Source organism: Drosophila takahashii, chromosome X (genome assembly GCF_030179915.1).
Source record: "Drosophila takahashii strain IR98-3 E-12201 chromosome X, DtakHiC1v2, whole genome shotgun sequence".
Taxonomy (NCBI): domain Eukaryota; kingdom Metazoa; phylum Arthropoda; class Insecta; order Diptera; family Drosophilidae; genus Drosophila; species Drosophila takahashii.
This window is the reverse complement of record NC_091683.1, coordinates 3,315,558-3,337,500: the sequence shown is the minus strand read 5'-3', so window position 1 is coordinate 3,337,500 and position 21,943 is coordinate 3,315,558. Positions and strand designations below refer to the sequence as shown.

Below are 21,943 nucleotides of genomic sequence, written 5' to 3'. Positions count from 1 at the left end.
TCGTCGATGTTTCTCCACCTCTAACGGGAACTTCTAATTCGCTGCGGGTATTTTTTTTGTGTTTGTTGTTACATATAATCCGATCAATTTCGATCGTTCGTTTCGCAAATCAGTGTCCGCTGCTCCCGACCGTCGACATTTTGGCCAATTTCGGGCGGGCGTCATCGAAACGTTCAGTTTGCCTCGCTCTCGCTCCGTTTCGGTTTTTCCGTGCCTCTTTTTTTTGGTCCGTTTTCGTTTCGTTTTCGTTTTCCACTTGGAATCGCGAGGGGATGACGGCAGGGGAGGTGGAGGTGCATCCCCAATCCAATGCAATTGTAGCTGAGCGCGCTCATAAAAATCAAAAGTATATTTAGATATACATGTATATATAATAATCGGATACGTTTTCTCATCGCCCTCGCGCGCGTGTGTGTGTGTGTGTATTTAAATCAGTAATATTGTGTGCGTGTGCCGAGCGCGCAGCGTTTTGTTGTTGAGTGCGAGCGAGACGGCGGCCGGGGAAACAGAGAGAGAAACAGGAACTGCAACAAAAACATTCAGCTGCAACAACAACAAGAACCACATTCAGCAGCAGCTGCAGCAGCGATGACTTCCAGTCGCTGCACTGGCATAGCGGTAAGTTCTTGACTGGAAGCCAAAGCTAAGTAAGCTAAGCCAAGAGTTCCGTTCCGCGCTTCCCTGCATGTGTATTTATGTAAGTACATTACACACTCGCGCGCGTGTGTGTGTGTGTCTGTATCGTTGACGTCGGCTTACAGCGCTGTTAGCTGCTAACAGCACAGCTGCGGCCATTCGCCTAGGTTCAGAGCGCAGTTAACCGGGAGTGGAGTAGTGTCAGTGAAAGAACGTGTGTGTTGAAAGTGTGAAATACATCCCCCAGGAAAGCCGAATTGCAGTGCAGAATCGCCTTGAAGCGAAGGTGAGTTGCGTTTTATACCTTCTTTCAGTGCTTTCCCATGACACATTCACATTCACACATTCTCACCCACCAACGTACGCCCGCAGACAGCAAAACACCACGCACATGCGCACTGCGCAGAGCGGGACACCAATAAAAATAAATGTGGCGCTCTTTATTTTTGTTTTTAGTCTTGCTCTGCTTCCATTCCACTTCGCCTTCTGTATTCGTATTCATCGGGTGCATTAATTGTTATCGGTTTCTCTTCCACCAAAGTCGGTTATCGCTGCGTGTGCTTGGACTTTCAAAACGGTAAACTATTTGGATTTAGTGTTTCTGTTTCAAGCTGTTTATTTGCCGTAGCTGCAGCTGTTGATGAATGAAAGGGGGGAGCATTTACGCAATTGTTTTGTGATTTTTCCCGTGTACGCTGAAAGATTCTCTTTGTGGTTTCGCCGTCTCCCTCGCTCTCTCTCGCTGGCCGGTGTCACACTCGCACATGCACGCACACTACGACAGGCCGCCATTGCTCTGCTGCGCAGCTTTTACAGAGTTGCATTCTGCCGCGCAGTGTTGTTGTTGTTGTTGCTGCTGCCGTGGAGCTTTTTCGCCCCTTGTTTTGTGCCCCTCATTCGTTCGTGCAGATGTTTTGCTATTCCGTTATCGCCTGTCATGCGATATTTAGAACTATCGGTATCGGTTTTAGGGTTCCCATTATCGTCAGCAGAATCATGTTAATTCTAGATTGCGGTTGGATAAAAAATAGGATTTTTAAAAAACATTAAAACTATGCCTTTGGTGTAGAAAATCTGTTGATTCCAGATTCATCCGCAAATTAAAACACAGATTTCTTATTTTCAACTGTCTTTTTGGATGTCTAAAATTAGTTGGCAAACCTACAAAAAAAATTGAACATATAAATTATGAATTAATCAATATCCACGTTTAAACCTTGTTTGTTTTCAGGGCTTTAAAATATACATTCCTAGAGAGATATTTAATTCCGCACTTGATTTGCAAATTTTTTAATTGATATACAAAGTAAAGCTATACACGCTCCCATCCCTATTAGAAGTATATGACCGACGGAAATGCAATGCAAGTTTATCGTGTAATGACACGCACATTGAGATTAAAACAATGTTACAAATCGTGCTATTTGGCAAGCGATCAAAGCCGCTATCAGTTGCAAATAAGTTGAAACTTGGGCATTTTTAAGATTACAGGAACGCCTGATATTACAAATTTTTTTTATTTTTTATTTTTTTTATCTTATTTTTAATAATGTTTTTAAAGATTTTAATCGTCCGTTTGTATGTATGTTAATTTGTAGTTAAGAAATGATTTTAAAAGTGTAACTATTAACATGATCATGGGTGTATGTATGTTTTTTGTTTGTAAAAAAATTGGCCATAAGAAACCACCGTAGGGAAATCCCTATTGTTTTCATGACAGTAAGAGTTATAGGAAATACCCTGGCTCGATATCATTAAAAAGTACATAGAGGAAATCAACGCAACTAAAATGAGTGATGGGGATAGGGGTTTTATAAGAATGTTATCATTCTTTTTTTTTTATAAAATAACTTTTACGTCTTTTAGACTTTGTAACACATTAAGAATCCTTCAGTTATTACACTTTTTTTAATTTGTGGATAAGCTATGGGAAACGGAGGTACTATCAAAAATTGTCAACAAATCAGGGATCAGGTTGGGATATTCCAGGGGCTCTGTTGGCTTGGCCGCTGCTGTTGCGCCATTTACCGCCTTTCGTAATCCCTGCATAGACAAACGGTTCGGATTCGGAATCGGATTTGGATTCGGATTCGGGTTCCGAGTGTGATTACTGCCGTACACCCGCTTTTTGCTTTTCTCTCGGCGATCGAATCGGATCGGATTCGGATTCGGATCGCATGGGATCGTATGGGATCGTATCGTTCGCGTGCCATTTCGTTTCGTTTTCGCAAGTCTGGGGACTGGGGGCTCCAAGCACTTGACTCGCTCCGCTTTTGCGCTTTTTGCTCATTTCGATTTTGTCAAGCGACGTGTGCGGAACTGAACTGAACGGCGGTTGGCGCTTCTCGTTTCTTGTGGTGTTGTTTGTGCCGTGTGCCCCGAGTTCCCAAGTTCCGAGTCAATATCAAAAATCAAAATAAAAATTCGTGTTTTTTTTTTGTATTATTTTTGTTTGCTTTTTTCTGTTATTTGCGATTTGCTGCGTACCAAGAAAATTAGCGTTCTACCAAAAAGAAGCGATCTGTGTTATTTTTTTTTTGCTGCTCTGTTTGTTTGTGGTTTTTGAACAATAACAAATCGCGTGATCGAAATCGAGTTTTCCCAGGAGGGATCAGAAAGAACAAGCAGAACACTGCTTGCTGCATTCCGGGGCGATGGCTCAGTCGACGGCGCTCTATGCCGGCTATAAGTCCCTGAGCCAGAACCAAAACCATAACCATAACCAGATCCAGATCCAAACCCAGAACCCTAACCCCAAGAACCCGGCAACGGATGCGGATTTGACCATGGACTTGAGCCCCCCTCCGTGTATGTATAGTGCAGATCCGTAGTGGTTCTGTTCTCTGACCCTCCCCCATTTCACCCACGTTGCAAATCTTGTGCTCTCGTTTCCATTTCTGCTGACTGGGTTGTCTGGGCTCCTCCGCCGTGTAAACGCAAGATTAGCAGTTTATTAGCACAGTTACGGTGCACTGAGAGACCGGGAACCTAGTCTTATAATCTGATAATCATAATCTCTGCCCACTCTCTTCGCGGGGGATTACACAGCATTGCCATTTACGTCGTTTGTTTATGCGTCGCTTTGCTCTCTCGTCATCATCATCGTAATCGTCATCATTTCGAATCGGCATCCCATCCATCCCCATACCATCGAGATCTCAACTAAAGCGCTTTGTTTTCATTTTCAAATATTCTGCCTGCTATTTTAGTATTTTGTGAATTTCCTTTCCGCCTTTCGGCGCATTGTTGTTACGACTGCTAGTAGTTTAGTTTTCTAGCTTTTTGCGCTATATGTGATGTGCAATACGTCGCCTTCATTTTCTATGATTTGTTTTTCATTTTTCGTTTTTGGGAAACGGGGAACCGGAAAAATACGAGAGATTTGTTCATTTTTTTCGTTCGCTATCCGTCGTATCACCTGACCATTTTGCACCACCCCCCGTAACCAACCAGCCCACTTTGCCACCTCCTTTTGGCGGCCTTGAGGTTCCGTTATTTATAATTCCGTTTGTTTGGGCCCATGGGATGGCACTTGGTACAACTAAAGCTACCGTCTACGGTTTCAGTTTAAAATTCGAATTTCGGGTAACATTTCCGTAGGGTCTCGAGTACTGGCGATTTCCAGATTTCCAGCTATAGGGCATTAACTATCAGGGCTCCACCCCTCGAAAGCTTGGGCGCTTAAAGCTTAATCCCTTTTGAGCCCAGCAGCGCAGCGCACATGGCATTGAAATCGAAAGTTGGGGGCACCAGGGTGTCTCGATTCTTAAAAATCGCACTATTTTTTACTCTAAACAAATATGTACAAATTTACAGGTTTAAATAGGACTATTTGGCCTAGGAAAATCCATAAAAATAGAGTAGAATTTTAAGCTTATTAGCTTATTATTTTCTTTTTAAATTTGTTTTTTCTACTGGGGTACTATATTTTCTCTACAATTTGAATCTTAAGCCTTATATTACAATCAATTAAGTGCCCAGAGATTTAACCTGCAATCGGTTAACCACCCTACTAGAATGGAAACAAAAGCAAGGTGGTCACGAGTCTCAATGGAGCGATTCGCGAAACGCAATTAGAAGCTCGGTCAGGTGGTCTGATCGGTATTTGGGGGGTTGCGCCTACTTTAACCCCTTTGCGATCAAGTCAAACATCTTTGGGCAACAAATGTTGAATTCCGATGAAAAGATTGGAATTTATCCACAGTAACTCACGTTTTATCACCTATTAATGCCAAAATTATGGAATTTAAGTGATAATCTTACAATGTCTGTTCTTAATAAACAAACAGAATTAATGCCTATAAACATTTAGAAAATATTTACCTAATCAGCACATTCTGCAATCAAAGGGGAGATGGCTTGAAATCTTTGAGGAGTACAAAACAAGTCGGATACTTTGAGAGTGAGAGGCGGCGAGAAAAAAGAGCTGTAATGCGAAATGCTTTGATGTCACAAACGAAACCATACCATGTGCCATAAAAGGGGCTGGAGTGACTCGACTCAACGTGACTCACGGCTCGCAGCTAGAAATTGAGTAGCAACAGTGATTTCTTTTTGCCAGTGAGGTGGAAAGTTTTGCAGTTGCCGTTTAGCGTACCAAATTTAGCATCCACCCACGCAGTAGCAATACCAGCAGCATCATCGTCATCGAAATCACTCGCACCTCACATGAACACACGGGCCATGCATCGTAAATTCTCACCTGGAGTTACGGATAAGTCAACAGACCGTTTGGATACTACGCGCCAGTGATCTATAGCTTCGGTGCAGCCAGAGATAAGGGGCTACAAGACCATAATCACTTCTATATTTGCCGATGGACTCTGCTCTTCTATTTAATTTTGTCGCCTTTCTGTTACTTTTTGCACTGTGCCATTCCCATTCCAATTATTTCTGTCTTATCAGGCCCTGTCCGGCCGGACTTTCATGTCACAACGATAATTACACTCGTTGCTGTTGTAGCCGTAGCCCATTGCTGACAATGTGTTGTTATTGGTATTATTTTCGAATTTCGGTAATTCTGATAGTGCGACAGCTGGGGAGATTATCAGCCAGTCGGTGGGAGATTGTACCACATGCGTCCGCATGGTCGCATTTGCCAATTATTGCACTGCTTCGATTACGTTCCTCCGATCCAACCGATGAGTCAGTGGGTAGTCGGCCTATGACGAAGTTGATCGAATTGGAATGCGTCCAATGTGTGAACTTAATCGTATATCTTCTAAACTTTTAATAAAGTGTTTGATCTATACTTTTAATCAAAATATGCTTAAAGAATATACGTATGTATGTTCTGTACAAGATATAAACAACATTGCTTGATATCAATTTGATATTCGCAGTTCAAATAGATAATAACAAGTTGTTTATCTTTTTGACTACAATCTAACTGCGATATCTCCACATTAGTTATGATTACATTCATAAATTCCTTTTGGATACTATAAAAGATACAATGATAAGTTCAACAAAAATATCATTGTAACATTTTAATTTATTTTGCATTTACATAGTTATGTTTGTTTGTGTTCAAAAATAGTAGCGTTATCTATGGTTGCAGATTGAGTAGATTGCAAACAATTTCTGTTTAGATTAGATGTGTTTAAAAAAACGTACTTACGTATATGAATGAGATTAATCTCTGTTAACTGAGCTTAACATCGCGTACTTTATTCTCTTATCAGTAAATAAAAGGAAGATGCTTTTTCAACTGTTTAGAATTCATTAATGAAATCATGATTTAACAGGTAAAGGGGTGGATTTTTGAACCTTTTATTAAACTAAATCAACTAAAAAATGTTTAGAAATAAAATTGTTTTTACTATATTGTTGGAATAGTAATTTTGTCAAGCCCCTAATATAATCAGAGAAACCCATTTATGGTTTTTTGTTTCAGTGAAAAGAAGACTTAGAATAAATCAAACTTAAATAAACAACACTTTAAAATTGAAACCCAACGTTGGTTCCGGCAAATTGATCCGGATTTTAAAACGGGAACAGGTTCTGAGACTCGGATTCCCATCGTTGATAAGAGAGTGCAGTGCAGATCACCGGACACCAATCGAGCTGCACCTAGCGATGCGATGCACGTCCCAAATGCGTGATCATCTATTTGTTTTTGCTGCTCTTGACCTTGGTAGCAGGCCATATGGACCAGTTTAGGAAGCAGCTCTCTTGGGATGTGATGTGATGTGTTCGGTGTAGATCGGATCGATTGCCTCCGTAGGCCAATGACGCACATGTTAGCGACCGAGCGATCTACCTACCCAATCGCAGGGCCTGGAGTCCATAGAGTATAGAATGCATAGCTCAATTGCACCGGGAAACAGCCTTATGGACGAACACGTGAGGTCCGAGTTAAGTGGTCAGGCTTATGAGGTGAACTTTGAGTTCCAATTCCGCCAGGAACCGCAAATAATTTAACGTTTGTATAATATTTTTGTTGTAACTGTTGTAACATCAGGCCATAAATTCGCAACTGTCACTGTTATTGCTCGGATACAGTCAAAGTTCCATAACGTAAACCACAAAAGATAGAGTTGAGGTGATACAGAGTCTTGTATATATAACGGTTTTATGAGGACAGGATTTTTTCTAAAATATAACATCAAAGTTTTATAATTTTTGGCTTAGCTTTTTACATTCTACTGATATTTTCTTGGGATATTCTAAGGACATTTGCAATATAAAGGCTAAGGATAGGATTTTTCTTAAATATTGAAGGAGTATTTTTTAAAAATATTATATGAGTTTATTTTATGGGTTTTTCAATTTTACTGATATTTTACTTGTATTGTAAATATTGTAAGAATCCATGATACAAAGCTCTGCTTAGATGGTTCTCCACCTTGCGAGGCTTGACTGTAGCTGCGCAGTTGGGCAAATGATCGAGTGACTTCTTTTTTCTGAATTGAAACCCAGTCGTTGTCGTCGTTACAGTTACATTCCATTTCGTGTTTCTAGCATTTAGCTATTACCTATTAGCGCCGCCGTCGACGACGCTTGGCTGCTCTGCCTACCGACGCTCGGGGTTCTCAGTTTTCAGTTTTCAGTCTTCAGTTCTCAGCTCCCAGTTCCCAGTTCCAGTTCTCAGAATTCGAATCGGCAATAGTTTTTCAGTGCTCGAGCGTTCAGCGCAGTGTCTGCTTCACCTTTTCGATTCGCTCTATTCCTCGGCTCCTCGACGGATTCAGGTTTCCTCCATCTGTCGATCCAGGTAATAAGTCCACCCTACAACCATTCACTACTTATTGCCGCTCATAAACGCTAATCAATTCGTCCAGTTCCTTCAAGCAACCATACTAAACAAGTATCCATTGCCAGTGGAGGTTTTAGTTTCAGTTCAGCTCGTTTATTTGTTTGTGTCCCATCGGTCTTGGCCAATTCGGCGCTATCAAACATTGAATCAATAACACCTTTCGATGGTCATTGGCCAAATAAAATCGGTAAGGTGTGAGATCCAACTTCGATATTATTTTAAAAACACTTAAATCACTGGATGCATTTGTTTAATTTCCTTTTTACTAGTACCATAGTCTTAAAGTTGGTTAAAATTTGGTAGGAACAGATTAATGATCATATGATTCAAGTTTTAGAAAAAAAATCTTTTATAAAAATACTTCATTAGTTTGGATTTTTGGTAAACTGCTTTTTATAAATATTATAATATTACTTGAAGTCGAATTTTTTATGATAAATAAAATATTTTTTTTTTTTCTACTGGTTGACAAATTGTCTATTTCACGAACTGTTGCTAGTATTTCGCTCATAGCTGTACGATCATGTTGTGCGTCCGTGTTTGAGGAGCGGTAGCTGTGCAATTTTTGGGAGATAGAGATATGGGAGCAGATCACCCTCGGTGCTGTCCAAAGACCGGCTGTTTGTGGGGTTTTGTGGTTTTCGGCGATAAAGGCGGTCACGACGGTGCCTGTAATACTTCTGCCCTGCCTTTATCATTTTTATTAGTGGAGCGGTGGTAAATTTCCATAGGAGAGATGGATCCGGATCCCTTGGTATGAAGGTGGCCGAATGTTTGGCGTAGTATAGTAAAGTGTTGATAGCCGGGGGCAATAATCAGCAGCAGCAGCAACGAATGGATCCATATAGAAATACTCGATACGACGACAAGTAGACCCATAAATATTCCACTTGCTAATGACCGCATTTGAATTCCAAGTGTTGTGGTTCGTGTGTGTGTTTGTTTTCTGTGTTTTCCCCTGTTGGCTGGCTGTTTTAATTGTAGATCATCATCAGATTGCAGATACTACATAAGTAACCGGGGAATTTGGCCGTAATTCCAGGTAGTCCCGCTATAATCAGCTGAGCTGGCAACCCTGCTGCCATCATCGAACTGTGCCGACAAACTATCGATAACGAACGGTGTGAGGAGTAGTCGGTTCGATTGGATTCGATACCGAGAGATTCGTATTCGTCAGCTGTTTTCACTAGTTTCGTTTTGTTTTTAGTGTGTGCTTCGTCTTCTTCGTTTATTAATTGTGCTAATTCCAAACCCGAATCCGCTCTCTCTTTCTCTCGCTCTCTCTCTCTGCGTCGCCCACGCAGCACGCACGTTTTGTGTTTCTGATTCTGTTGCTCTTTCGTGTTTATTCTCATTCTCGGTTTCACTTTCATTCGTCTTCGATCGTCAAGTGCAAATAAGTCAAATATTAGCCATCCCACCACAACACAAATACATGTGCACACCAGCACGAATTTGTATCTATCTATCTTCGCATTTGGTTTGGATACTTCGTAGGTACATCCTAATTCCAAGATATCTTTAATCCCGAACCCTGGAAAAACACAGAAAATCACAGTTTTGTATCTATATATTCGCATTGAAAGATGTATCTTTAGTTCCAAACCCAGGAAAAACTCAGAAAACCACAGTTTTGTATCTATATATTCGCATTTTATTGAGATATTTCGTAGTTACATCCTCATATCCTAAAAGATATACATATCTTTAATCCCGAACCCTGGGAAAACACAGAAAAACACATTTTTGTATCTATCTATTCGCTATTTCGTAGGTACTTCCTCATTTCTTTAAATATATCTTTAATCCCGAACCTTGGAAACACACGATATCGATATCTTTGTTGGATTCATCCTCATCTCCACCGCATTCTTCACATATCCTTCACATATACCATACAATTAAACCCAGTACAACAGCACATTTATGTAAAAATACTCGACTAATTTCATGTCTCGCCACGCCACAACAACAACAACAAATAGCAGCATCATCAGCAGCAATAAAAGCAACAACAGCAGCAGCAGCTGGAACAGCTGATCAGCCCCAAAAGCGCCAAGAAGAAGAACAAGCAGAAGGAGCAGCCAAACAGCCCAATCAAAAACTTTCCTCCAGCAGCGACGACCAGGACGACGACGAGGATCAATTAGGAACATTGCCATTGCCCCTGCATCCCTCCATCAACAAAAGGACACCCGCCCTACGCCCACAGCCTCCTTCAATCCGCTCTGTAAACTCCACCTCCACATCCACCTACACAGACGACCTCTGCAACTGCTGCAACTGCGCGTACTCCAACTCCTCCGCCTCCTCCTCCGCCTCCTCCACATCCTCCTCCTCCTCGTCCAGCGCCTCCGCCGTTGCCAAGCAGCTAGCACGCTCCGCGGCCGCCAGCAGCATCATGGACATGCCGTACAACACCTCGCCGTCGCTACGCGTGCGCACCACCTCGCTGAATCAGCTGAAGAAGACAGCCGATCTGGCCATTGAGAATGAGCTCCATGTCTGCCCGTCGGTGATGTCCGAGGAGCTGCGCAAGTTGCTCCCGCCCACCTCGGAAACGGTGATGACCAAACCCTTTCCCATCCGCGGTGAACGAACCATCGCCGACTGCACCACACCGCATGTGATCGCCATGGTTGGACTGCCGGCACGCGGCAAGACCTTCATCTCCAAGAAGCTGGCGCGTTACCTCAATTGGATCGGGATCGCGACGCGTGTATTCAATTTGGGAGAGTACAGGCGTCATGCGACCACCGCCTACAAGTCACACGAGTTCTTTCGCGCCGACAACGAGGAGGCGATGGCCATCCGCAACCGGTGCGCCAATCAGGCCCTCCACGATTCCTGCGAGTGGCTGCTCAGCGGTCAGGGCAGCATTGCCGTTTTCGATGCCACCAATTCCACTCGCGATCGTCGTCAGTTAATCCATGATATTGTGGTTAAACAGCACGGCTTTCGCCTGTTCTTTGTGGAGTCCATTTGCGATGATCCCGGCATTATTGAGCAGAACATACTGGAGGTTAAGGTCAGTTCACCGGATTACCTCAATATGAACACCGAACTGGTGGTGCGGGACTTTCTGCAGCGCATCGAGCACTACGAGGAGCGGTATCAGCCCATCGACGAGGTCACCGAGTCGCATCTCAGCTTCATGAAGGTCTACAATGCCGGCAAGAAGGTGGTGGTCTACAACAACGAGGGTCATGTCGAATCGCGGATTGTCTACTACCTGATGAACATTCACATAACGCCGCGAACTATCTATTTAACCCGCCATGGCGAAAGCGAGTACAATCTGAGTGGTTTGATTGGAGGGGATTCGAACCTCAGCGCCCGTGGTCATCAGTATGCCAATGCCCTGTCCACATTCATCGCGCAGCAACAGATCGATGGGCTGCGTGTTTGGACCTCCTGGATGAAGCGAGCCATCCAGACGGTGGCCGATGTCAAGGCGCCGCAGGAACGCTGGAAGGCCCTGAACGAAATCGATGCCGGCCACTGTGAGGAGATGACGTACGAGCAGATCAAGGAGAAGTTCCCCGAGGAGTTTAAGGCGCGGGATGTGAACAAGTTTGCCTATCGCTATCCGCGTGGCGAGAGCTACGAGGATCTGGTGGCGCGACTAGAGCCAGTGATTATGGAGCTAGAGCGACAGGGCAATGTGCTGGTCGTTTCCCATCAGGCTGTGCTGCGTTGCCTGTTTGCCTACTTCCTGGACAAGTCGGCCGATGAGTTGCCCTATTTGTACGTGCCACTGCACACGGTCATCAAACTGACGCCAGTGGCCTACGGCTGCAAGGTGGAGCACATTAAGCTGCCCATCGATGCGGTGGACACGCATCGACCGAAGCCCAAGATACCCGGAGATGTCAGTGAGCCCGGACTAGACGGACTGAGTGGCGAGCTGGTGGCTCCCGATGGCGTCGGCAAGGTGCTCATTGTGGGCGACGATGTGGCGACGGCCACGAACGGCAATGGCGGGCGCCAATGACGACGACGCCTCGTGATTCATCCACGGCACCCGCATCAACCACCCCAGAAATCCAAGACAATCTAGAAAAGGCACGGCTGCTGGCTCAAGCTGAACCTGAACCTGCACCTGAATCCCACTCTTAACCCCCCGAATCCCGCACTAATTCTTAACCAATCGCATCCCAAGAACAGCCCACGAAACACGGACAAAGCTGCTACGAGGATGAGGTACTTAATGTGGCATCATCGGAGGACTGCATATGAAATTGTGATTGATCCATTGCGCTGTTTTATTATGTACTTTAATGAACAATTAAATATTTTCAAAATGTTTTACAACATCTACATTGATACAAAACAAAAGGAAAAAAAACAAAACAAAAAATACAAACTTAAATACCTAGATTTAAATATTATACTTGCTTAATTGGATGTGATTTTAGTAACACACGCAGGCGGTGTTGAGTGTTTCCAGCTATATAAACTATCAAGAAAACTATCCCATCACTGTACTGCACACCCTAAAGTGCTTTTATCAGCTTCGTTGTCTATTTTTTGTACCAGTTTTCGGCGAATTTTTGTAGCTAAACTAGTGAGTGGTTAGTGGACTCACGGATTCCGATTCCATTTGCCAACTCTGTAACTGAAAACGAAAACACCTACCCGACACACTTTTTTATATAGCCAAAATGTATATGTTTGCTCGTAAATGTATGTGTGGAAGAAATATTGTAACTACATTAATACTACTGTCAGTCTTAATCAACAATAAATAACGATTTATCAAAAGAACCCGTGCGAATATGCAAATTGTTTCATTATCGTTTAGGCTTAAAAAGTAAAACGAAGGTACACGTAATTTCCAAACTTAAATATAAGATATGAAATTATCTAAAGTCCTCAAAACTACTAAACCAGCTTTTAATGAGAACTTTGCTTAATTCCATATAAATTAAAATATTTGAAATTCGATTTTATGTGGCGACTGTACCAAATTGGCATTTGTAGTTTATCGAAATTTATCGGCCTCTTTACACGATCAGATTTTTGCTTTATATCTCAAATCTGGTAGTGGAACGAGGCATTTTCAAAAACTGGAGATAAATTCTACTTTTGAGCAAAAATTTAATTTTTCCTTGATGGCTTTCAGCTGCCTGGAAGCGTATTGGGATGCCGATGCCTCCTCGTCCTCGTCTGCTAGGATTACGTTTATTACCGCGCAACAACGAACCATCCCAGAGACAGCAAGGATCCAGGAGAAAGACCAGGACTCCTCTAGAACCGGCACAATGCCACGCTTTCGCAACGAGGAGCCGGAGCAGTCGCACTACAGCGATGGCGACGTCGTCTGGGTGAAGATCCACAACACGGAGATCTGGTGGCCCGGCGAAGTGACCCTTTCGCAGGACTTTCGCTTCGTCAACTCCAGCCGACCGCCATTCGCAGTTGTGGCGTTTTTCAATGAAAAAACCTTGTAAGTTGCCGTAAGTTTTATATTGAGAATCGCATATTTTAATTCAAATTTCTTGCACAGCGAGCAAGTGAAATCACCGAAATTGATATACCCCTTTCAATGCGATCACAAGGAGGAGTTCATTAAACGAGGCACCAGTAAGTACAAGAAAAATTAAAGATTTAGAATCTAGTACCGAGGGTAGTAATCCCCAATTTCACAAGTTAATGAGCTTCAAATATTCACAAAATTAAATCAGGCCCTTTGATAAGTTTTTGGGTTAAAAACTATGCTTTTGCATTTATTTATTACTTCGTTAACTGGAGGTTAGCTAACTAAGGGCTTCCTAACGATATCCTAACTAATCACTAACTCTAGACAAATAAGAAATTATTATTGTATTTGGGTTAAATAGTATGCTTTTGTATTTAGTTATTATTTCGCTAACTGGAGGTTAGGTAACTGACTACTTAACCAAGTCTTAACTAATCACTAACTCTAGAGAAATAAGATGTTATTATAAAAAGTGTAAAATTCAAAATGTTGAATTCAATATTATGTAAAAATTGGGTCAAATATTTCTTTTTTGTAAATCAGACGGAAAGTGTTCTGATATTAATATTTAGGTTGTAAGCTGCTCATAACAGTACGCCTTTTTGATTTGGGACCATTTTTGTTCAAATTACAAAAAAAAATCGATTGAGAAAAATTTCAAAATTTTACCAAAAATTAAAACCCTGATTTTTTACCAAAAAATAATAGTATTTTGGTCATAACAATGGAAATAATCATCCAAATATGGAGTGCCATACCTTGTTGAACTCGTAATAAAAAATCCAATAAATCTGCATTTCAACCTGAAAATTTTTAATTTTGTCCATTTTTTGCAAAAAATGATGATGGTACCCCTTATCAAAAATGCGAAAATCGGGTCGAAAATTAATTTTCTCAAATCAGTCGGGAAGTGCACAAATATTAATAATAAGGTAGTTAGCTGCTCAGAACAGTGCGCCTTTTTAATTTGGGACCATTTTTGCCCAAGTTACAGCAAAAAATCTATAAAAAATAAATACATTTTTTACCAAAAATCAAGATTCTGATTTTCCACCCCAAAAAATAGTATTTTGGCCATAAAAATGGTCCAAATATGGAATGTCATACCCCGAAGAACTCGTGATTTCATTTCCAATAAATTGGCATTCAAACAGTTATTTATTTGTACCTACTATTCATTGTTAGTATTTATTGTTTGTGTGAAAGTGAAGCTTTGTCAAGCTTTCTAACGGTGCAAGCGAGCTTTGCTCTTACTTTTCTCACCTGTGAACATGTGTAATCCATGCATTTCCGTTTCCCAATCGCAGAAAAGGCCGATGGGATGCACATGGGCGACAAGTTCAGTGACGATGTGGCGATCGCGGAGTCGCGGTATCGCCGTCACCAGGTCCTCGGCCTGCATGCCGATCGATCGTCGGTGATCGGTGACGGGGGAACCGGAAGCGGCAGCGGAAGCGGAAACGGAGGAGCAGGCGGAAGTGCCCCCCGACCGGACAGCCTCATCAAGGCCTTCCTCTCGAGCAGCAGCAGCATCAGCGGAGGCAGCAGCATGGGACACAACAACAGTGGCCGCAGCAGCAGCGGAGTGCCTTCACCAGCGGGGATTCGAGTGAGTAGTTGGAAGCATTCCAGATGCAAACAGTTATTATACCCGTTACTCGTAGAGTAATTGTATTCGTGCAAAAGTATGTAACAGGGAGATGGAAGCGTTCCCGACCTTATAAAGTTTATATATTCTTGATCCGTCTGGTCCGTCTGTCTGTCCGTATGAACGCTGAGATCTCGGAAACTACAAAAGCTAGAAGGTTGAGATTTCCCACACATATTCTTGGGCTTCCTACGCAGCGCATGTTTATTTCAGCTGAGCGCCACGCCCCCTCTAACGCCCACAATGGCACCTACACCTTTCAAGATTTCAGAAAAGTAACCATGCTGTTTTATGGAGTTTATCAATACCTATCGAAATGTAGAAGAAATTTTTCAAATCAGACCATTCATTAAAAAGTTATGCCCGATCAAAGTTTTCTATCTCCATCTCCCTTGCACTTCCTTTAGCTGAGTAACGGGTATCTGATAGTCTCTCTTGTTAATAATGCCTTATCCCCCCGCACAGCAACAGCAGGCGCCCACTTTCCGCATCATGGACATCGGAGGAGGCGGCGGCTCCTCCGCCAGCGATCCACCTCGCGATCGCACCTTCGACGAGGCCAGCTACGAGTGCAACATGTGCACCTTTCGCACCAACAGCATGAGCGTCCTGCTCATCCATCGGCGTGCCCACTTGGAGTCGAGCAGCAGCTTCAGCAGCAGCAACAGCAATAGCACCAGTACCACCGCCAGCACCAGTCACCAATCCTCGATGCTCTTGAATGTGGGAACCCGCAAGACGCGTGCGGCACGCGCCAGGGCTCACACCACCACCAGCAGCCAGCAGCCCTTCCATCGCAGCTCGGTGCGCTGCCATTCGCGGCACGTCTCCATTGTGGTGGATGCACCGCTGACCAACGAGGAGCAGAAGATGGTGAAGAGCATTGCCAAGCAGACGCTGGCCAGCATCGAAATGGTGGTCCGTCCCGGCGAGGATAGCTCCTCCGCCGCCTCGAATCGTAATAGTAGCAGCTCATCGTCGGTAACGCCGCCCGCGAATCCCCGGGATCCGCGTGGCCAGCAGCGCAGCTCCAATCAACTGCGTGCCACCATGCCCGCCCCACAATCGCCGCCGGCGAAGCAGCGTCGACTTACCCGCTCCATGAGCAGGCGGCAGCGGGGAGGAGGAGAAGCTATCTCCCCACCAGCCGCCACTCCAGAGCTCCTACTGCCTCCTCCGCCAGCGATGCAGACGCCACGCAGAGGAGCTAACAGAAGATGCACTTTGGCTGCCACAGAGCAGCTGCCTTCGATCACCAGGCGGGGTAATCCTCTCCGCAAAACGCTGACCACGGCGCCAGTGGAGAGCAAGGAGAAGTTGGAAAAGCTGGAGAAGGAGAAGCCACCTCGAAGCGCTGGTCGGCGCAAGAGAACCTTCTCCAGGAGTAGAACAGCGATGACTGAGCGAGATCGTCCGCTAATCATCCATTCATCGCCGCCGCCAACGAAAAGGGAAATGGAAACGGCTAAGGAAAAGGCTAAGGTAGTGGAAATGGAAATGGAAGCGGAGCCTGAACTGCCCTCCACTGCCTCGCTAGAGGCTGATCTTCAAGAGAAGCAGCAGAAAGAGAAAGAGAATCTCCCGCAGAGCAGCATCGATGCCTCCAAGCAGCTGCAGTTAAGTTTGATGGCCGAATGGGGCGACGATGAGACGGATGAGTCGCTGGAGGAGCCACCGGTTAATAAGGAGACGGTATTGGAAGCTCCTCCTCCAGCAGAGCAGAAAGCAGAGGAGAATGAGGAGCTAGAGGAGGAGGAACTGGAGGAGCAGCTAGAGAAGACTGATGACTTGGAGGGCATGAAAAAGAAGCGCAGCATTCGCAATATACCAAAGAAGGATCGCCGCGATGTGGTTGTGCAGGAGTTTCAGCCAGAGCTGCCGGAGGATGAGCCCCAAATGGATGTGGAGGAAGAGCAAGAGGAGCCGATTGTCATCCCCGACAGCGATGCCAGCTCCAATGGTAGCGTCGTGTTCGTGGAGGACGAGCCAAGGCAGCGAGGAGGCAGGGCAGGAATACATGCGCATCCCAATGGCAATGGCAACGACAAGGCGGCCACATCCTCATCCTCAGTTAAGGCGGTCGTGCCCTCTTGCTTTGATTTCGAGGAGGAGGAAGAGGAACTGCTGCTGCAGCCGGAGCAGCCGGATGGTCATGGGAATGGCTTGAGCTACAGGCGTCGCACCAATACAAATCGATGCCTCATCGATGTGAATGGAAAATCGCATGCGGAGGAGGAGGAGGAGGAGCGACCAGCGGAGGTGGAGACTGCTGGAGGAGCTGCCCAGGAACTGGACGGTGGCCTCTTCAAGGGCTTTGAAGATTTACAGGAACCAATCGCAGCCGTTGAGACGGAGAAAGTGCCTGAACCGGAGCCCAAATCCCCTGAGAAGCAGGAAGAGCTGCCGGTGGAGCCCGAGGAGGCTGCTCCAAGCGAGGAACCGGCCACCGAGGGCGATCACTTGAGCCTGCCCATCAAGGAGCGTCAGAAGCGCATCTTTAAGTCGCGCAACAAGTCGATTGCGGTTGCAACTCAGGAGGAGGAGGAGGAGGAGGAGGTTACACCGCCACTGCAGGAGGAGCAGGAAGAGCAGGAAGAGAAGCAGGAGCAGCAGGAGGAGGTAGATACCTCGCTTCTCTTCAACGGCGCCAAGAGCCGCAGCAGCAGTGGTGATGCCATGGAGAGCCTGGGCAGCCGGAGCAGAAATAAGCGGCGCAACAAATCCAAGACTGAATCAAACCGTCGACCGGCGAAGCTTACGAACCTCCAGAACCTCCAGAAGGAGCTCCTCCACGAGGAGCTGAGCAACAACAGCAGCAGCAGCAGCGGCAGTAGCAGCAACCAAGCCAGCTCCAGCTCCTCCAGCTCGGACTCCCACTGCAGGCTTTCCCCGGAGCCGAGCTCCAGCAACAGCTGTTCGATAGCCTCGAACATTGCGGTCATTTCGGCGGAGGAGGCACGCGAACTGCAGCGCTCGGCCTCGGGCGCTGGATTGATACATGCGGCCATTGTGGATGCCACACAGCCGGTGCAGCGAGGCGGTGTGCTCATCCTGGAGGACATACGACTGCCCAATTTGTACGAGCCCTTTGGCAGCCTGCAGTCGTCCTCCACGGACAGCAATGGCAGCAGGCAGACGAACTCACAGCAGCCGGAGGATAATGATGAACAGTCGCAGGACACGACGACCGAGGAGCAGCTGGAGAAGAATGAAGAGCAGGAGCAGGTGGTTGAAGAGATTGAGGAAGTTGAGGAGGTTGAGGAGGCTGAAGAAGATGAGGAGGAGGAGCAAATGCCTGATGATGAACCAGCCGAGCAGCCAGAGCAGCATCTAAATCAAGATCAGGAGGAGGAACAGAAGGAGCCACCGGATAACTGGTCACCGGAGCGCCAATCGCCCGCCGAGGAGGAGGTGCGCCTCCTGCCGCAGGCTCGCGAGGTGCTGCTCAAGAAGCGCGAGCAGGAGCTGCTGCGTCAGTACGAGGCTGACTTGGTCAGCGGTCGGAGTGCGGAGAAGTGTCGCCAGGCACGCGCCCGCTGGAGCCGAACGATGCCGCGATCCCCCGAAGAGGAGGAGGAAGAGGCGGCGGCTGCGGAGGAGCTGGAGCTAATGGAGGTGGAGGAGGAGGAGGGTCCTGTCAAGGAGGATGAGGAGCTGCCAGAGGAGGAGGAGCTGCAGCTGCAGCCAATGGAGGAGGAGGAACCGCTAGAGGACACCGAGACCTCCCTGGACGAGCAGCTGGCCGCCGTGGAGCTGGTTCTGCCGGCCACCCTGTTCTCCTCGTCCTCGTCCCGTCGCCCCGCCAGCCACCCGCCAGTCACTCCTGTCCAGTCGCTTCCCCCCTCGACGCAGCCCGCCCGGCATCTCAGCTGCGCCCGCACTTTGAGCGATGCGGACGTGGCCAAGGCCCACCAGCAGCTGGTGGATCTGCGGGAGCAGCAGCGCCTCCGTTCCACCTCCACATCGCCGACGGCGGCGGCTGTGCTGACGCCGCCGGAAACCCTGCTGCAGCAGACCAGCGGGCAACGGAGGACGCGTCGCCGCTCGAGGAATGCGGGCAGCAGCAGTGGTGGTGACCATGTGATGACCATGGAGAGTGGAACCCGCAGCGACGTGGCCGAGGAGTCGTCGTGCGAGACCAAGGATGGTCAGGAGAGCCCCGAGAACGTGAGTTGATCGAAAGATTTCATTTTATTTTACTATGGAAATATAAATATAAAGTAGTAATATCAATTATTTGAATGATTTTCTTAATTTAAAGAAAATATTACAGTTTTCGGTTTATAAATCTATTAAAATTTACTCTCGATTAGTTGTTTTCCACAAAAATTTTATTTATATATTGAAATTAACATGGAAATATAAACATAAAGTAGTAAAATCAATAATTTTAATGTTTTTCATAGTTTAAAGAAGAGTTTTATGATCTTAAAGCAAATAAAAGAATTGTAGAAATTCATAAAAACAAAAATATTATAACAATTTAAAATTTATAAACATTTGAATTAATATAATCTTTAATCTAAGATTTAATAGTGAAAATAAAAGGTTCCTATGAACTTTTTGAGAGTTTTTAGTAGTTTTTCCATAGTAAATAAATCTGAAATATCCTGAACTATCTAGTTTTTCCATTCCAAAGTTAGTATTCGGAAATATATGTTAATTCCTAATGATTTTAATTAAAATAAACAAGATATAAGTGAAAATAAAAGGTTCCCATGAACTTTTAGAGAGTTCTTAGTAGTATTTCCACAGTAAATAAATCTGAAATATCCCTGAACTATGATCATTTGATAATAATAAACCTCTTCCTTTATTTTCAGCCGCCTCAGCTGTGCGCTGGACGCATCTGCGCGGTGATGACTCGCCCGATCCCCGGCTACAGCCACACCTTCATGCTCTGCTCGCTGAACAACAACAACTTCACGCCGCTGAACAACGTGGCTTTGTACCTGGACAACGAGAAGAACCACTTGGTGCCGGTGCCGCGAGAGGCGCTCCTGGAGCCTCCCCGCCTGGCCGATGGCCATCCGCTGTCCGCCGTCTTTGCGGACATTGATTTTCTGGGCGGCGAGGCGGTGGCCCAGGTGGTGGAGCCCTCGGAGGCGGAGGATCTTGGCCAGAGCCAGGATCTCTCGCCGCGCCATCTATCCCCGCAAATGCTGCTCAGCGAGGCAGCGGCGGCGGCGGGCGGCGAGCAGGATGTCGACGCCATGGGCATTATGACGCCCCTCAGCCAGGTGGGAGGCAACATAACGGGAGCCGCCGGCGGTAGCAGCAGCTATGTCAACGAGGAGGAGGAGCTGTCGCTGCACGAAGAGCAGCTGCAGGCCAATGTGCTGCAGCTGAATGTGAACGGCCATCGGCTGGATTTGGATCCCTCGATGCTGTTCAGCATTGCCGAGCAGCCGGACTCGTGCATCGAGGTGAGCGTCACCGAGACGACGGGTGGATCAGGTGGCTCCGGTGGCTCCCAGTTGACTGGAGGAATGAGAGCCGTGCTGCAGGCTCGCGACATTCTGCAGGCGGCGGAGGTTTACCTGCAGGAGCGCGATCTCCAGCTGGTCACGCTGGGCGATGAAGATGAAGCCACCGATGGCGGGCTGCCTGTAACCGCCGGCACGGATCTGCTCTCGCAGGCTTTGGCCAGCGCTGACGACGACGACGAGGATGATGACACGGCGGTGGACTTTGTGAACGCAGCCAACGCTGGCGTTGGCCTGCTCCACATAGACACCCGGACCGGCGGCGCCAGTTTGCTGCATGTGGGTGGCAGCGAGGTGTTCATCTCCCATCCGATGGCTCATCCGCAGAATGTCCATTTGACGCCGCCGATAACGGCCCGCACCAATGAGACAAACGCCCTGCTCGACCAGACGCCCATCATGTCCACGCTGGAGAATCCCAGCAGCAGCATGCAGCTGCGTCGCGTTTCGCCGCTGGTGGAGGGCAATTTGGAGGACAGCCTGGCCGTGATTGGGGTGACGAATGGCAGCGGAGTGCCCACCTCGCTGGAGCTGCCCATTACGGTGACCAATCCGGCGATTGCCTCGCGGATGGCGGCCCCCGTTGCCGACATGCTGCAGTTTGCTCCGTTTCAGTAGGATGAGTAGGAGCAGCACACAGTCCAAGAGCAGATGAACTTGCTTTATTTTTCCTAAGATTAAGAAACCTTTTGTTAGAATAAGTAGAAATGCAGCTAATGCATTTTATGTTGAGTTAGTTAAATTGACAAGATAACAAGAGGATATTTAGTGGCCTAGATTCCTCGACTTGACCTTATCCACATTGCAAATGTAGGATAGAAAAGGAATCCCATTTGCACGTAAAAGATTTAATAACTATTGGTTAGAAGCGAATAAGTAGAGCAAGTGCAATGGAAGCTGTTCGGCACCAAAGGAAAAACCTACGAAGAGTTCACAGGAAGCACATTTATATTTATATTTAACGACCATAAATGACTATACCAATGTGTGTAAGATATGTCAGTCTCTAAGCTAACAGATAAAAGATAACAGATGATGTAAAGTGAGAGAGTGTCCTCGCCCAGAAGAATAAAAAAAGGCAAATGTGCAACAAAGATATATTTTTTTTATTGCCACGGATCGTATTTAAGCAACCTTCTTCTAGTAAGCGTCAAGACAAAGCCTAATTTTAATTGACACCAGTGACTTATTTTGGTTGGTTCGGTTCTGACAAGTTGAATTAATTAAATACGCTGTATTTAACTTTTTTTTTTTTTCGTTTCTCCAAAAAGCAAAACGTTTTGTGTCAAAATTATATGCATTTTCAACGAACGAGAATCTACGCATGTACAGTTTATTTTTTGAAAATACAACCAAATATAAATAAATAAATAAATGTATGGAAAAATAATATTTCTCTTTTATTGATTATGAGGTTTCATGAAAATGAACCG

The 21,943-nt window shown here is 45.8% G+C and overlaps 2 protein-coding genes across 6 annotated transcripts; both read left to right on the top strand.

Annotated features, from left to right (window-relative positions):
* The first annotated feature begins 7 nt into the window (after window positions 1-7).
* LOC108056049 (uncharacterized) lies at window positions 8-21,900 on the top strand. 2 transcript variants are annotated; one of them, XM_070218763.1, is made up of 6 exons: window positions 8-618; window positions 13,020-13,343; window positions 13,404-13,480; window positions 14,684-14,985; window positions 15,496-19,191; window positions 19,848-21,900. In XM_070218763.1, the coding sequence occupies exons 2-6, from the start codon at window positions 13,159-13,161 to the stop codon at window positions 21,126-21,128; spliced, it is 5,541 nt and encodes a 1,846-aa protein (XP_070074864.1). In that variant the 5' UTR covers window positions 8-618; window positions 13,020-13,158; the 3' UTR covers window positions 21,129-21,900. The 2 variants fall into 2 exon arrangements, with proteins under 2 accessions (XP_070074864.1, XP_044251039.1); XM_044395104.2 differs by having other exon boundaries at window positions 9-618; window positions 15,490-19,191.
* On the top strand, window positions 1,160-12,661 carry Pfrx (6-phosphofructo-2-kinase/fructose-2,6-biphosphatase). Of its 4 annotated transcripts, none has more exons than XM_017139667.3 (2): window positions 1,160-1,213; window positions 9,883-12,661. In XM_017139667.3, exon 2 carries the CDS (start codon window positions 10,296-10,298, stop codon window positions 11,886-11,888), a length of 1,593 nt encoding a protein of 530 aa, XP_016995156.1. In that variant the 5' UTR covers window positions 1,160-1,213; window positions 9,883-10,295; the 3' UTR covers window positions 11,889-12,661. The 4 variants fall into 4 exon arrangements, with proteins under 4 accessions (XP_016995156.1, XP_070074866.1, XP_070074865.1 ...); XM_070218765.1 differs by lacking the exon at window positions 1,160-1,213 and adding an exon at window positions 2,945-3,444; XM_070218764.1 differs by lacking the exon at window positions 1,160-1,213 and adding an exon at window positions 2,945-3,444 and having other exon boundaries at window positions 9,880-12,661.
* Window positions 21,901-21,943: the final 43 nt, after the last annotated feature.